A 15,497-nucleotide genomic window follows, 5' to 3' on the forward strand; every position below is an offset into this window, starting at 1 on the left:
CCGGGTCACACCTGGATAGATCATCCAAGATGGATTCGGGATTTGGAGTGAATCCATCCCATCATGGGATCTGTCCCCATCCATCCATGGATCCATGGATTCATAGATCCATCCATTATCCATCATCCATCCATCATCCATCCATCCATCTATCCATCATCCATCCTTCATCCATCCATCCATCATCCATCCATCATCCATCCATCCATCCATCCATGGATCCATCCATCCATCATCCATCATCCATCCTTCATCCATCCATCCATCCATCCATCCTTCATCCATCCATCCATCCATCCATCCATCCATCATCCATCCATCCATCCATCCATCCATCATCCATCCATCCATCATCCATCCATCCATCCATCCATCATCCATCCATCCATCCATCATCCATCCATCCATCCATCCATCCATCCATCCATCATCCATCCATCCATCATCCATCCATCCATCCATCCATCCATCCATCATCCATCCATCCATCCATCCATCCATCCCTCCATCCATCATCCATCCATCATCCATCATCCATCCATCATCCATCCATCATCCATCATCCATCCATCATCCATCATCCATCATCCATCCATCCATCCATCATCCATCATCCATCATCCATCATCCATCCATCCATCCATCATCCCTCCATCCATCAGGAATGGGCACTGGGGCCTGCAGGCACACCTCGGGGCAGTGCCGGTGTCTGTCGCGACTCAGCCATGTCGGTGACACCGGTAGAAGCGGCTCGACTCCCCAAATCCCCGCCGATTCCCCCCAGCCCTCCCTGTTCGCCGCGGGGCGTTGATGGAGGGATTGGAGTTGGGATCGGGATCGGGATCGGGACACCGTGGGTCGGGGTGAGCCGGGAATCGACGCCGCAGCGCAGATCGATGTTTCCTGCTCCGGGCTCTGGGCGGACACCGCCCGGGTCCAGCCGGTTCTTTTCCCTTTATCCCGGTTTCCCAGGGGAGGAGCCCTCCGGGAGCGGGGTGCGGGAGCAGCGCCCCCCGCGCCGCCGCCTCCGTCCTCCCTCCCGCCTCACGGGCCGGCATCGCGGCTGCAATTCCCGCACGGATCGGGAACGGTGGCACGGAAAGTCCGAGCCGCTCTCCCTCCAACCTCCCGGGATGCGCGGGCGGGACGGGGGAGCCGCGCCCCGACGGCATCGGGAGCACCGGGCACGGGAAAGCGGCGGGGATCGCCCGCGGGCTGAGCCGCGCTGACGGCTCCGCGTTTTTGGGGTTATTTCTGCATTTTCGGGGCGGTGCGGGAGCGGCCGAGGGCGGGCGGGCGGCGCCGGCAGGATGGGTGGGTGGTGGGCTGGGAGAAGGGGGTGGCGAGCGGGCGGAGGGGGAGGCTGGCAGAAATGCAAATCGCTGCCTCTCGCTGTGCCTCGGCAGCCCGGAGCCGCTCGCAGCTCAGCCCCGGCAGGCGCGGGGGCAGCGGGCGGGGTCCCCCCGGTCCCCCCGCCCCTCGGGCGGCTGGCAGCAGGAGGATGAGGAGCGCCGGGAAGGGCTGCGGGTGGCGGAGAGGCACCTAGGAGAGGGTGAGTGGCGGGGGACAGGGGGACAGGAGAGCGGGGAGCAGGGAGGGGATGAAGTAGGGAGAGACGGCGGAGCGAGGGAGGGAAGGGAGAGGAAAGGAAGGCGAGAGAAATAATTGGGAAAGGAGGAATGAAAGCGGAGGGTGAAGAAAAGATGGAGGTTAATTAATTGATTGTTTTGGGGGAGAAGTGGGGAAGAAAAAGCCTGATAGAGCTGGGAAAAAGAGAGTGAGAAGGGTGAGAAGAACCGGCCGGAAAGGGGAGAAGGAAAACCTGATAGAGCCAGGAAAAAGAGAGTGAGAAAGGTGGGAAAAACCGGCTGGGAAGGGGAGAAGGAAAAAGCCCGATAGGTAGAGCAGGGAAAAAGAGAAGGGTGGGAAGAACTCCCGAGAAGGGGAGGAAAGGAAAACCTGATAGAGCCGGGAAAAACAGAGTGATAAGGGTGGAAGAGCCAGTCAGGGAGAAGGAAAAGAAAACCTGATCGAGCAGGGAAAGAGAGAGTGAGAAGGGTGGGAAGAGTGCCCGAGAAGAGGAGGAAAGCGGGGGAGAGGGCGAGGAGGGGATGAGCGGGAGGCAGCGGGCAGCGGCCGGGGGGAGCTGGGCACAGACAATGGGGCGCGGCCCCTCCGCCTCCCGCGGGCGGGCGGGGCCGGGGCGCGCTGGCGCTGAGCCCCGCGCTGTCCCCTGCCAGGGGGACATGGCCCCGCTGCTGGCGCTGCTGCTGGCTGCCCTGCTGGGCTCGGGCCGGGCGTGCCCGGAGCCGTGCGCTTGCGTGGACAAGTACGCGCACCAGTTCGCCGACTGCGCCTACAAGGAGCTGCAGGCCGTGCCCGCGGGGCTGCCCTCCAACGTGACCACGCTGAGCCTGTCGGCCAACAAGATCAGCTCGCTGCCCCGCGGCGCCTTCGCCGAGGTGACCCAGGTGAGCTCGCTGTGGCTGGCGCACAACGAGATCGCCACCATCGAGCCCGGCGCGCTGGCCGTGCTGGTGCAGCTGAAGAACCTGGACATCAGCCACAACCAGATCGTGGAGTTCCCCTGGCAGGACCTGCGCAACCTCAGCGCGCTGCAGCTGCTCAAGATGAACAACAACCGCATGGCCGCGGTGCCGCTGGGCGCCTTCCGCACGCTCAAGGACCTGCGCTCGCTGCGCATCAACAACAACCGCTTCACCACTCTGGCCGAGGGCATCTTCGACTCGCTGAGCTCGCTGTCGCACCTGCAGATCTACAACAACCCCTTCGAGTGCTCCTGCGCGCTGCAGTGGCTGAAGCGCTGGATGGAGACCACGCTCATCTCCATCCCCGAGAAGGACTCCATCGCCTGCGCGCTGCCCGAGAGCCTGCGGGGCGTGCCGCTGGCCCGGCTGCCGGACCTGCGCTGCGCCGCGCCCACCGTGCAGCTCAGCTACTCGCCCAGCAGCCTGGACACGGCCGAGCTGCCGGACGGGCTCTCGCTGAGCCTGCACTGCACCGTGAGCGGCTCGCCACCGCCCGAGGTGCGCTGGAAGATCCGCACGGCCGGCCAGAGCCTGGAGCTCGGCGGGAGCGGCGCGGACAGCGCGGCCAAGGAGGAGCCGCCACCGCAGCAGCAGCGGGAGCCCGAGCGCTTCGCGGTGCTCAAGAACGGCACCCTGGTGATCCCGCGCCTCAGCAAGCGCGAGGAGGGCACCTACACCTGCGTGGCCACCAACGAGGTGGGCAGCAACCAGTCCTCGGTCAACGTGGCGGTGGCGGGCGCGCAGAAGCACCCGCTGGTGCCCGGCGGGGACCCGCTGGGCGGCAAGGGGCAGGCGGGCGGCGACAAGAAACCCGGCGCTAAGGGGGCCAAGAACAGCGTGCTGACCCCGGAGGAGAGGGGCAAAGCGCTGGGCCCCACCCGGCAGAGCCAGCCCTCCTCGGCGGCGGGGCCGGAGCCTGAGCGCCGCGGGCGCGTCCCCGCGGAGCCGCCGGTCCCGGGGAAGACGTGCGGGTCCTCGGCGGGCGGCTCCAAGTACGTGTCCAACCACGCCTTCAACCAGAGCGGCGAGCTGAAGCAGCACAGCTTCGAGCTGGGCGTCATCGCCCTGGACGTGGCCGAGCGCGACGCCCGCGTGCAGCTCACGCCCACCCAGCCCGGCGGGGGCCACCTGGGCGTGCTCTACCTGTGCCAGCAGGGCCGCCAGGGCCACGCCCTGCTGCAGTGGTCGCAGATCGAGGCCGGCGTGAACTCGTACTGGTTCCAGGGCCTGAGCCCCGGCACCAACTACTCGGTGTGCCTGAGCTCGCCGGGCGAGGAGTGCCAGGTGCAGGTGGTGTTCACCACCAAGAAGGAGATCCCGTCCCTCATCATCATCGTGGTGGTCAGCATCTTCCTGCTGCTGCTGGCCACGCTGCCGCTGCTGGGAGCCACGTGGTGCCACCTGCTCGCCAAGCTCCAGGCCAAGCCCTACAAGCTCATCATGAAAGCGCAGAACCCCGACCAGATGGAGAAGCGCATGGCCGCCGACTTCGACCCCCGCGCCTCCTACCTGGAGTCCGAGAAGAACTTCGGGCCCGCCGAGACCGGCGAGGCCGAGGACGACGAGGAGGAGGAGGAGGAGGCGGGGGATGAAGAAGGAGCGCGGTGGCGGCGCGGGAGGGAGGGGGAAGGCGCGGCGGAGCTGGAGCGGGAGGAGAGCGTGGCCGCCAGCTCCATGGCGGAGTCGCAGTCCAAGGGCGGCGCCGAGGAGTTCGAGGTGCGCTCCGAGTACAGCGACAAGCTGCCGCTGGGCGCCGAGGCCGTCACCATCTCCCCGGAGATCAACGGCAACTACCGGCAGCGGCCCCGCTGAGCCCCCCGAGCCCCCAGCCCCGCCGCTCCGCCCGGGGAAAAACAACCGGAGCCATCCCTGCCTCTCCTCCTGCTCCTGCTCCTGCTCCTGCTCCTGCTCGCCCCTCGGCCCCCGGGCACGCCCGGTGCCGCCGGGATGAGCCTCCCACCATTTCGTTTCCATTTCGGGCACATCAACGATTCCCGCTCCCCCGCCTCCCTCCGCCGCCCGCCAGCCCCGGGCTCGCTTTCCCCTCCCAGGAAAAAAACGAAAAAAACCCAAAAAACAAACCCAGAAAAAAACGCTAAAAGCAAAAAGCCCCATAGCCCAAAATTCTCTTTGCTGGCAGCTGTTCAGTCCCCGCAGCTCCTCGGTGCTCGGTGAGTCCCCTCTGCTCCCGGTTCTCTCCTGCCGAGCCTGGAGCTGTCCCTGCCGAGCCCGGAGCGGTCCCTGCTCATCCCGGAGCTGTCCCCATTCATCCACGAGCTGTCCCTGCTCATCCCGGAGCTGTCCCCATTCATCCACGAGCTGTCCCTGCTCATCCCGGAGCTGTTCCCACCGAGCCCGGAGCTCTCCCCGCTCATTCCGGTGTGTCCCGCCGCTCTCCGGTGGGTGCCCACCGCGCTCCGGCGCATTCCGATTTTCCCCGGCGGGTGCCGACATTCCCGGTCCGTGCCGCTCCCGGGCGCTTTTCCCCGCTCCCCGATGGATCCCGGGGTTCCTCGGTCCCCGCCGCTCCCGGGAGATGCTCCGCGCTCCCCGGTGGGTGCCGCCGCTCCCGGTCCCCGCCATTCCCGCGCGGTTCTCTCCATCCCCCGATGGATATTGGTGCTCTCCGGTCCCCGCCACTCCCGGGAGCTGCTCCCCGGTCCCCGTCACTGCCGTCCCCGCTGGCTCCCGGTGAGTGCCGCCATTCCCGGTCCCCGCCGCTCGCGGGCGGTTCTCTCCATTCCCCGATGGATATTGGTGCTCCCGGTCCCCGCTGGATCCCAGTGTTCCCGCTCCCGTTCCCCGTCGGCTTCCGCCGCTTTCCCCGTTCAGCACCGGGAGCTCCGGGACAGCTCCGCGTCCCCCGAGGCTCCAGGGGCTCCCCGATCCCTGATCCCCCATCCCCGATCCCCGATCCCCCATTCCGGCTCCCCCATCCCCTGATCCCCCATCCCCTCTCCTCGCTCCCCAATCCCCAACCAATCCCCAATCTCCAACTAATCCCCAATGCCCAATCCCCTCTCCCTTCTTCCCGTTCCCCTTTCCCCGATCCCCCATTCCCGTTCCCCCATTCCCTGATGCCCAATCCCCGCTCCTCCATCCCCCATCCCCTCTCCCGGTCCCGGCGGGGCCCCTCGATGTGTTTTTGGGTAGAGTAGCCTTGTAGCCAAGTGTGTGTGCCGCAGACGCGCCCGCAGCCGCCAGCCCCGGTGGCCACGGTGGCCACGGCAGCGCTCAGCCCGCTCGCCCCGGGCCAGCCCCGCTCGCCCCGGGCCAGCCCCGCTCGGCCCGGCCCCCGGGAGAGCCGCGGGCGCTCTCAGCGCGTTTCCGTGTGTGCAGAGTCAATAAAAGGATTGAAAGCGGAGCCGCTCCGTGCTTTGGGGGGGGGGGGGGGGGGAAAACCGGGATTTCTGTCCCCCGCGGCGGGGAGGGGACAGCCAGGGGGTGGCACCGTCCTAAAAATAGGAATTCATTTTCCCGGCCATAAATCGCGTCGGGAGAAATGGAATCTCCCGAATCCATTAAATCTTCCCCTATAAATTCACCCCCGGAGGAGGGAAAAATTCATTCGGATTTCCCCCGGCGCGCATCGCAGCGCGCTGGAGCAAGGAGACATCCCACGGATGTGTGTTTTTTACCGTTTTACACATAATTTTCTATCATTTTACACATCGTTCCCTGCAATCTCGGCTGTAATTTCCATCATTTTTCTATCATTTCTATGATTTGAGGTGCGCTTCCTGTCGTTTTAGAGAAAATTTTTATCATTTCAGAGATCATTTTCTGTCATTTTGTGTATAATTTTTATCATTTCAGAGATAATTTCTATCCTTTCAGATATGTTTTATCTATCATTTCTACCACCTTATCTGCGATTTTTATCATTTGTCTGTGATTTCCATCATTTTATCTTCAGTTTATTTTAGATAGAATTTATATCACTTTATCCAGAATTTATTTCATTTTAGATAGAATTTCTACCATTTTATCCAGATTTTATTTTATTTTACACAGAATCTCTACAATCTCGATATTTGTAAAAAAACCCACCCCAAACCTCGCATTTTTTGTATTTTTTTCTCCCCAAACTCCTCTCCCTTGGTGACAAAATTCCCACTGGATTTCTGCTCCCGATCCCATCCCTCCTATGATTTCAGCCCCAAAATCACCCCGTGGGAATCCAACATTTCTTCTTCTAGGGGAAAAATTGCCATTTTTAACTCCGGAGCCCAAATCCCAACAAATCCCCTCCAAAAATCAAATCCCCCCCCCCACAAAATCTCCACAAAAAACCCTTCACAATCCCCAAAAATCCCCCCAAATCCCCTAAAAGATCCCCCGAAAACCCCCACAAAATGCTCACAATATCTCCCCAAAAATCCCCAAAATCCCCCCTCAAAACTCCCCCAACATTTCCTACGAAATCCCCCCTAAAATGCCCCAAATCCCCCCAAAATCCATTCAAATTCCCCCCAAATTCCACAAAAATCCCCCCAAATCCCCCCAAAATCCCACAAATCCCCCAAAAGTCACCCAAAATTCCCCCAAATCCCCCCAGATTCCAGAAAATTTCCCCCTAAAATTCCCCAAACACCACAAAAATCCTCCCAAAATCCCCACAAGAATCTCCTCTAAATCCCCCCCAAAACCCCTAAAATCCTCCCAAAAATTTCCCCAAAAATTTCCCAAAATCCCACAATTGCCCCCAACAAATGCCCTCAAAATAACCAAAAAAATTCCCCTCAAATCCCCCCCAAATCCCAAAAATGCCCCCAAAAATTCCAGCTAAAACCTCCCCCCAAAATCCTCCCAAATCCCCCCAAAAATCCCCCAAATCCCAGGAATTTGAGGCTCCTCCAAGTTTGGACTCTCCCATCTTGTCAGGGCCTGGATATTCCCAAAATAATTGTGGATATTTCCATAAATAATTGTGGATGTTCCCATAAAAAATTATGGATAATCCCATAATTGTGGATATTCCCATAAATAACTGTAGATATTCCCATAAATAATTGTGGATATTCCCATTAATAATTGTGGATAGTCCCACAAGTAATTGTGGATATTCCCATAAAAATGGTGGATAATCCCATAGTTGTGGATATCCTCATTAATAATTCTGGGTAGTCCCATAAAAATTGTGGATAATCCCATAACTGTCAATATTCCCATTAATAATTGTGGATATTCCCCATTAGTAATTTTGGATTTTCCCGTAATAACTGTGGATATTCCCACAAATAATCGTGAGTATTCCCATAAATAATTGTGGTTATTCCAATAAATAATTGTGGAGGGGATCGACATTTTTCCTGGAAAAAATTCCTGTGGGAATGGTCAAAAATCCCGGAAGGTGAGGCTGAGGAAAATTCCTGAAAAAATCCCTGCTGGGAAAGTCAGAGGATGAGGAGGGAGCTCTTCATCCAGAATGGGATTTTCCTGGAAAAAAATTCCTTTGGGAATTTGGGGTTAAAGCATCCCAGAGGGTGAGGATGAGGATGTGGGGCTTTTCCTGGAAAAATCCCTGCTGGGAATGGTTAAAACATCTCGAAAAGTGAGGATGAGGATGGAACTCTGCATCCAGAGCAGGATTTTCCTGGAAAAAAAAATCCTTTGGGAATGGTTAAAATGCCCCGGAGGAGGATGAGGAGGATGTGGAAAATTCCTGGAAAAATTCCTGCTGGGAATGCCAGAGGGTGAGGATGGAGCTCTTCATCCAGAGCAAGGTTTTCCTGGAAAAAATTCGTTTAGGAATGGTTAAAAATCCCAGAAGGATTAGGAGTAGGAAGATGAGGATGAGGAGGAGGAGGAGGATCAGGATCAGGATTAGGATCAGGATCAGGATGCGGAAAATTCCTGGAAAAATCCCTGCTGGGAATGATTAAAACATCCTGGATGATGACGATGAAGATGAGGATGAGGAGGGAACCCTGCATCCAGAGCAGGATTTTCCTGGAAAAAATTCCTTTGGGAAGGGTTAAAAATCCTGGAAGGTGAGGAGGAGGTGAGGAGGAGGATCAGGATCAGGATCAGGATCAGGATGTAGAAAATTCCTGGAAAAATTCCTGCTGGGAATGGTTAAAATATCTTGGAGGATGAGGATGAGGATGAGGATGAGGATGAGGATGAGGATGAGGATGAGGATGAGGATGAGGATGAGGATGAGGATGAGGATGAGGATGAGGATGAGGATGGAGCTCTGAATCCAGAGTAGGATTTTCCTGGAAACAAATCCCGCTGGGAATGGTTAAAGCATCCATGAACTGCTCAGAATTCCCAAAAAATCCCATCCTGGTCCTACCAGCCTCGGCTCTGTTTTATCCTCATGACTGGAATTCTGGAATTCCCAAAGGAATCCCAAAATTCCCAAAGAAATCCCGGCATTCCCTAAGAAATTCCAGCATTCCCAAGGGAATTCTGTTATTCCCAATGTGATACCAGCTCCTCCTGGCTCCACTCTCCGGCTCTGGTTGCATTCTGGAGTGGGAATTCCCAGTTCAACCAGTTGGGAATTACCAGTTTGATCATTCAGAATTCCCAGTTTGATCAGTGGGGAATTCCCAGTTTCACCAGTTTGGAACTTCCAGTTTGCCCAGTGGAGAATTCCCAGTTTGACCAGTTTGGAATTCCCTGTTCGACCAGTGGGACATTCCCAGTTTAACCAGTTTGGAATTCCGAGTTTGATCATTCTGAATTCCCAGTTTGATCAGTTGGGAATTCCCAGTTTTCCCTGTCTGGAATTCCCAGTTTGACCAGTTTGGAATTCCCAGTTTGCCCAGTCTGGAATTCCCAGTTTGACGATTTGGAATTCCCAGTTTTACCAGTGGGGAATTCCCGGTTTGACCAGTTGGGAATTCCCAGTTTGACCAGTTCAGGAATTCCCAATTTAACCGGTTTGGAATTTCCCAGTTTGAACATTCAGAAATTCCCAGTTTGTTCCGTGGAGAATTCCCAGTTTGATCAGTTGGGGAATTCCAAGTTTGACCAGGGGAGAATTCCCAGTTCCACCAGTTGGGAATTCCCAGTTTGACCAGTCAGAATTCCCAGTTTTACCAGTCTGGAATTCCCAGTTTGGACCGTTGAAAATTCCCGGTTTGCCCAGTCTGGAATTGCCAGTTTTACCAGTTTGGAATTCCAAGTTTGACCAGTCAGGAATTCCCAGTTTGGACCGTGGAAAATTCCCAGTTTAACCAGTGGAGAATTTCCAGTTTGACCAGTTTGGAATTCCCAGTTTGACCCGTGGGAAATTCCCAGTTTGTCCAGTCAGAAATTCCCAGTTTGACCAGTTTGGAATTTCCCAGTTTGAACATTCAGGAATTCCCAGTCTGGCCCGTGGAGAATTCCCAGTTTGACCAGTCAGGAATTCCCAGTTTAAAGAGGGGATAATTCCCTGTTTTACCAGTTTGGAATTCCCAGTTTGCCCAGTTGAGAATTCCCAGTTTGACCAGTCAGAATTCCCAGTTTGACCAGTGGGAAATTCCCAGTTTTACCAGTTTGGACTTCCCAGTTTCACCACTTGGGAATTCCCAGTTTGACCAGTTGAATTCCCAGTTTGACCCAGTTGGAGAATTCCCAGTTTGCCCAGTGGAGAATTCCCAGTTTGACCAGTTTGGAATTCCCAATTTAACCAGTGGGGAATTCCCAGTTTGACCAGTCAGGAATTCCCATTCCCATTCCAACTTTGGGGTGTGGGGGGGGACGAGGTTTTTAGGATTTTAGGGGATTTTGGGGATGGAGATTTGAGATTTTGGGGGATTTTGTGGGGCAGGATTTGGGGTTGATGGAATTTTAGGGGATTTTGGGGGTGGAGATTTGAGATTTTGGGGGATTTTGTGGGGCAGGATTTGGGGTTGATGGAATTTTAGGGGATTTTGGGGATGGAGATTTGGGGTTTGGGGGATTTTGTGGGGCAGAGCTGTGGGATTTGGTTGTGCAGAAGTGTGGGGTGATGGGATTTTAGGGGATTTAGGGGCAGGGCTGGGGAGTTTTAGGGGATTTGGGGGGCAGAGATGTGGGCTGACAGCGTTTTAGGGGATTTTGGGGGGCAGAGGGGAGAGGTTTTGGGGTTTTAGGGAATTTTGTGGGGCAGAGCTGCGGGGTGATGGGATTTTAGGGGATTTTGGGGGTCAGGGCTGTGGGGATTTAGGGGATTTTAGGGGTCAGGGCTGTGGGGATTTAGGGGATTTAAGGGATTTTGGGGGTCAGGGCTGTGGGGTTTTAGGGATTTTAGGGGATTTTGGGGGTAGGGATGTGGAATGACGGGGTTTAAGGGATTTTGGAGTGCAGGGTCTTAGGGGATTTTGGGGGGTAGAGGGGAGATGTTTTAGGAAAGAGGAAGGATTTTATGGGGCAGGCATGTGGCATGAGCTGTTTTTAGGGGATTTTGGGGTGCAGACGTGTTGGCTGACGGGGTTTTGGGGGATTTTGGGGACAGAGGAACAGTATAACGGGGATTTTAGGGGATTTTGGGGGTCAGGCGTGTGGGGTGACGGGATTTTAAGGGATTTGGGGGTGCAGAAGGGCCGTGTGATGGTGTTTTATGGGATTTTGTGGGGTAAGCATGTGAGGTGATAAGTTTTTAAGGGATTTGGGGTGGAGAAGAGTGGGATGACGGCATTTCAGGGGATTTTGTGGGGCAGAGCTCTGGCATGAAGGGGTTTGACAGGATTTTGGAGTGCAGAAGAGCGGTATGACGGGGTTTTTATGGGGTTTTGTGACCGGTTTTTATGGGATTTGGCGGGGCCGCGGCCCGAACCCGGCGGGCCCGGGGGACGGGGAGGGGACGGGCGGGGGAGGAGAAGCCGAGAAGGGCGCGGGGAGCGGCGGGGCCGAGCTCGGCAGCGGCGGAGGCGACACCGGCGGTGACGGGGCGGGGGCGGAGGGGGCCGGGGAGCGGGGAAAACCGGGATAAAACCGGGATAAAAACCGAGAAAAAAAAAATCGGGGAAAAACCGGGAAAGGAGGGAGGGAGGGTGGGTCTTCATGGTTCTGGAATGCGCCCCCGGGGGGACTCTGGAGAAAGGGTGGGATGGGACAGGAGCTCCAGGAGGGGAAAAGTTCCAGGATCCCCCTCCCCAGCCCTCGGGAGATGGGGTCTGTCCCACCCCGGGCACCCCAAAATGTCACCGAGGCACCGGGGCGCCTTGGCCGCCCCTCAAATCGCGATGTGAGGCGGGTTCGTTCCGCCTCGGCATTCCCAAAAATTCGGGAAGGAGCTGTGGGGGGAGCGGGGCAATTCTCCTGCGAGGCTCAGCTCAGACAAAGGGCTCAGGCTGCCAGCTTCTGCCGGAGAGGGAATTCGCCTCTTCCCGCTGGGACACGGCCTGGAAAAGCTCCGGAGAGGGGAAAAAATCCCCCTCCCAGGAATTCCAGCAGCCTGGCTGAGGTTTATTTATTTTTCCATGACACGGGGAAAGCTGGAGCTGAGCTCTGCCCGAGAGAAATGCCAAAAATCCCCATGATTTAGGGGCAAGGCCGCTTGGGAAAGAGCTGCGGAATCCGGAACCCCCCGGCTCCCGCTGCTCATCCCAAACAACATTTCATCCCAAACCCGGAAAAGGCGTTTTCCAGAGGGGGAAGGAGAAGCTCGAGAGGGAGCTTTAGGGAGAATCCCAAACCGCCTTTCCCAGCTGGAATTGTTCCCCCTCCCGCTGTTCGGTGTGGAAAAGCGGCCGGGCTCACTCCCGGTGTCTATTCCCGGCAGGACGGAGGGATGGAGCCGCTGCTCGGTGTCCTGGCGCTGGTGACGCTGCTGTCCCCAAGCCTGGCCTGTCCCAGCCCGTGCTCCTGCTCCACCAAGAAGAACGGGCGCCTGCTGGCCGAGTGCGCCTACCGGGAGCTGCGGGACGTGCCGCGGGGGCTGTCCCCAAATGTCACCATCCTCACGCTCTCCGCCAACCGCCTGGGCCGCCTGGGCCGCTCCTCGCTGGCCGAGGTGCCCGAGCTGCAGTCGCTGTGGCTGGGCTACAACCACATCTCCTTCGTGGAGCCCGGCACCTTCGCGGCGCTGCCGCACCTCAAGAACCTGGACCTGAGCCACAACCGGCTGGCCGAGTTCCCGTGGCAGGACCTGCGCAACCTGAGCGCGCTGCAGATCCTCAAGCTGAGCAACAACCGGCTGGGAGCGCTGCCCGGGGGGGCGCTGGCCGGGCTGCGGGAGCTGCGCTCGCTCTGGCTCAATGACAACGAGCTCACCACGCTGGCCCGCGGCACGTTCGAGGCCCTGCCGGCGCTGGCGCAGCTGCAGCTCTTCCACAACCCCTTCAACTGCTCGTGCAAGCTCTTCTGGCTCAAGGAGTGGGCGCACAGCACCTCGGTGGTGCTCTCCAGGGCCGGCTCCACGCTGTGCGCAGCCCCGGCGCGGCTGCGAGGCCGCGCGGTCACCGAGCTGCCGGGCTCGCTGTGCGTGGCACCCTCGGCTCAGCTCACCTACCTGTCCAGCCCGGCCAAAGCCGGGCCTAGGGACGGCCTAACGCTGAGCCTGCACTGCAGCGTGGCCGGCAGCCCCCCGCCCGAGATCCGCTGGCAGATCCGCACTGCAGCCGGCCGCGTGGACATCCACGGACCAACGGTGGCGAGGGACGGTGGCACCAAGGCGAGCGGCCAGCAGCGCTTCCTGGCCTTCAAGAACGGCACCATGGCCATCCCCGACTTCGGCAAGGAGGACGAGGGCACCTACACGTGCGTGGCGGTCAATGACGTGGGGACACGCGACGTGTCGGTGAGCGTGGCGCTGTCCGGCTCCGAGCTGCCGGCGGAGGAGCTGCCCCGCGATGACCCCCAGGCCATCCCCGGCGGGCACAGCTGTGCCAAGGGCGACCAGCCCGATCCCTCCGCCATGGGCGAGAAGCTGCTCATCGTCTACCACGTGCCCAGGGAGGTCCGGAGCGCCGCGGGGAACCGGGAATTCCGCCTGGGAATTCTGCCCGTGGTTCTGGGGATGCTGCTCTGGTGAAAGGGCATTTCCCTTTTTTCTGTAGTTGGTTTTTTTTAGCGCCTTTGCTGAGCTTCTGGTACCCGACCCAGGGAGGGTGGCCCGGCCCCTGGCGCTCCTGGAGGAGCTCAGGGAATGTGTGGGGCAGATCCAGCCGGGATCCCAACGCGCCACACCTCGCTTTTCTCCCTGCCCAGATCCGAGCGCGGCCGCGGGAGGTGACAGTGGTGACAATCCCACCCCAGAGCCACCCGGGAGGGATCCGAGGACAAAATCCCTTCCCCGGAACAGAAAAATCGCCTGGGAGTGGGGTCCTGGGGGCCACAGAGGATTGGGAATTCCCAGGTTTTATCCCCCTGGGAGCCCCTGGAATGCTGCGGGAATTCCAACCCTAAAATCCCGTCTGGGCTGGACCCACCGGGCTGCCCCGCTTGAGCCAAAGATTCCCAAACCATTCCCGGTGGGAATGGGGGAAAGATCGGGATGTTCCCAAACCCCTCGGGCAGGATTTGGGATCGTCCATCGCCCCCGGACCGGGACACAGCCGCCGGAATTCCCGGTGGGATCTGGGCACGCCCTGCAGCCCCCTGGCCTTGTAGCGCCCTGTAGGGACAGCAGTAAATGCCTTTAATTAACGCCTTTAATTAACGCCTTTAATTAAGAAATACCTGTAATAAACACCTTTAATAAACCAGTCATTTTAATAAATACCTTTAATTAATAAACACATTGAATTAATAATTACTTGTTATAAACACCTTGAATAAACTAATTTTCTTTTTTTACTTCCTAAACCAGCCGGGCTCCGCTTGGTCTGTGCATCCCAAATCCCAAAATCCTCCAGAGCCGGCGGCTCCTGGGCTCCCCTAGATTGTCCCCAACAATCAGGGATCAGGGGACACTTCTGTCATTCCCAGTTTTCCCAAATCATTCCCAGTCCCGGAGCATCCTCACAGTTTTCCCAAAACTTTCCCAGCTCTGGAGAATCCTCCCAGCTCCCCCAAATCCTTCCCTGCTCCATGGCATCCCCTGGAATCCCCCAAATCCTTCCCAGTGTCAGAGCATCCCAAGATCCCCCAAATTTCCCTGCTTCCTCCCCAAGTCCTGGAAGGAACCCCCCGAAATCCCGGGATACCCCAAAATCCCCTCCTGGAGCAGCCCTGGAATGGAAGAGACTGAAAATCAGCTGGGAAAGAAGATCCGAAATTCCAAACGCAGCCAGATTTTAGGGAATTCCAGCTGGGATGGGAGAGATGAGGGTGTGGATTTGGGGTTTCCAAGCAAGCTGGGAACCAACGGGAAGGGGAAGAAAATCCCAAATCCCGCCCAGGGCGCTGCTGCTATCCCAGAAATCCCGTAAATTCCATGGATCTCCAGGGAGCCTTGGGTGGGACTGTGGAAATTCAGCCCCGCCTGTGGAGCAGCCACGGATTTTTGGGATTTTTAAACGGATTTTTGGGATTTTAAAGGGATTTTTGAAAGGGATTTTAGGGATTTTTAAGGGATTTTTAAAAGGGAAATTTGGGATTTGTAAGGGATTTTTAAAAGCGATATTTTAAGGTATTTTAAGGGTTTTTTTAAGGTTTTTTTTTAAAAAGGGATTTTAGGGATTTTAAAGGGATTTTTAAAGGGACTTTTAAAAGGTAATTTTGGGATTTTGAAGGGGATTTTTCATGGGATTTTAGAGATTTTAAAAGGGAATTTTTAAAGGGATTTTTAAAGGGATATCTTAAGGTATGTTAGGGATTTTAAAAGGGATTTTGAAAGGGATTTTAGGGATTTTTAAGGGGATTTTAAAAGGGGATTTTAGGGATTTTTAAAGGTTTTTTTAGAAGGGAATTTTGGGATTTTAAAGGGATTTTAAAAAGGGATTTAAGGATTTCGAAAAAGGATTTCTAAAGGGATTTTTAAAGGGATATTTTAAAGTATTTTAGGGGTGTGGGGTGGGAGGAGAATTCCCAAGGGAAGGGATCTTGGGGTGTTTGGGGTGAAAGGAGCCACCAGGAACCTGCTCA

General features: G+C 56.8%; 2 protein-coding genes across 4 annotated transcripts; both read left to right on the top strand.

The window, feature by feature from the left end:
- Nucleotides 1–1,463: 1,463 nt before the first annotated feature.
- On the top strand, nucleotides 1,464–4,442 carry ISLR2 (immunoglobulin superfamily containing leucine rich repeat 2). Its single transcript, XM_033070966.2, has 2 exons — nucleotides 1,464–1,552; nucleotides 2,241–4,442. The coding sequence occupies exon 2, from the start codon at nucleotides 2,247–2,249 to the stop codon at nucleotides 4,359–4,361; it is 2,115 nt and encodes a 704-aa protein (XP_032926857.1). The 5' UTR covers nucleotides 1,464–1,552; nucleotides 2,241–2,246; the 3' UTR covers nucleotides 4,362–4,442.
- On the top strand, nucleotides 1,481–14,480 carry LOC117002130 (immunoglobulin superfamily containing leucine-rich repeat protein-like). 3 transcript variants are annotated; one of them, XM_033070968.2, is made up of 2 exons: nucleotides 1,481–1,552; nucleotides 12,253–14,480. In XM_033070968.2, the coding sequence occupies exon 2, from the start codon at nucleotides 12,262–12,264 to the stop codon at nucleotides 13,501–13,503; it is 1,242 nt and encodes a 413-aa protein (XP_032926859.1). In that variant the 5' UTR covers nucleotides 1,481–1,552; nucleotides 12,253–12,261; the 3' UTR covers nucleotides 13,504–14,480. The 3 variants fall into 3 exon arrangements, with proteins under 3 accessions (XP_032926859.1, XP_032926860.1, XP_032926858.1); XM_033070969.2 differs by lacking the exon at nucleotides 1,481–1,552 and adding an exon at nucleotides 11,378–11,410; XM_033070967.2 differs by lacking the exon at nucleotides 1,481–1,552 and adding an exon at nucleotides 11,544–11,934.
- The last annotated feature ends 1,017 nt before the right edge of the window (nucleotides 14,481–15,497 follow it).

Source organism: Catharus ustulatus, chromosome 12, assembly GCF_009819885.2.
Source record: "Catharus ustulatus isolate bCatUst1 chromosome 12, bCatUst1.pri.v2, whole genome shotgun sequence".
In the NCBI taxonomy this organism is placed as follows: domain Eukaryota; kingdom Metazoa; phylum Chordata; class Aves; order Passeriformes; family Turdidae; genus Catharus; species Catharus ustulatus.

Bases quoted from the DNA above. Each gene is read 5' to 3' on its own strand.
- LOC117002130 (XM_033070967.2), top strand. From the start codon at position 11,578: ATGGGACAGGAGCTCCAGGAGGGGAAAAGTTCCAGGATCCCCCTCCCC. The intron at 11,935-12,252 runs GTTTATTTATTT...TATTCCCGGCAG, and splicing joins ATTCCAGCAGCCTGGCTGAG to GACGGAGGGATGGAGCCGCT.
- ISLR2 (XM_033070966.2), top strand. From the start codon at position 2,247: ATGGCCCCGCTGCTGGCGCTGCTGCTGGCTGCCCTGCTGGGCTCGGGC.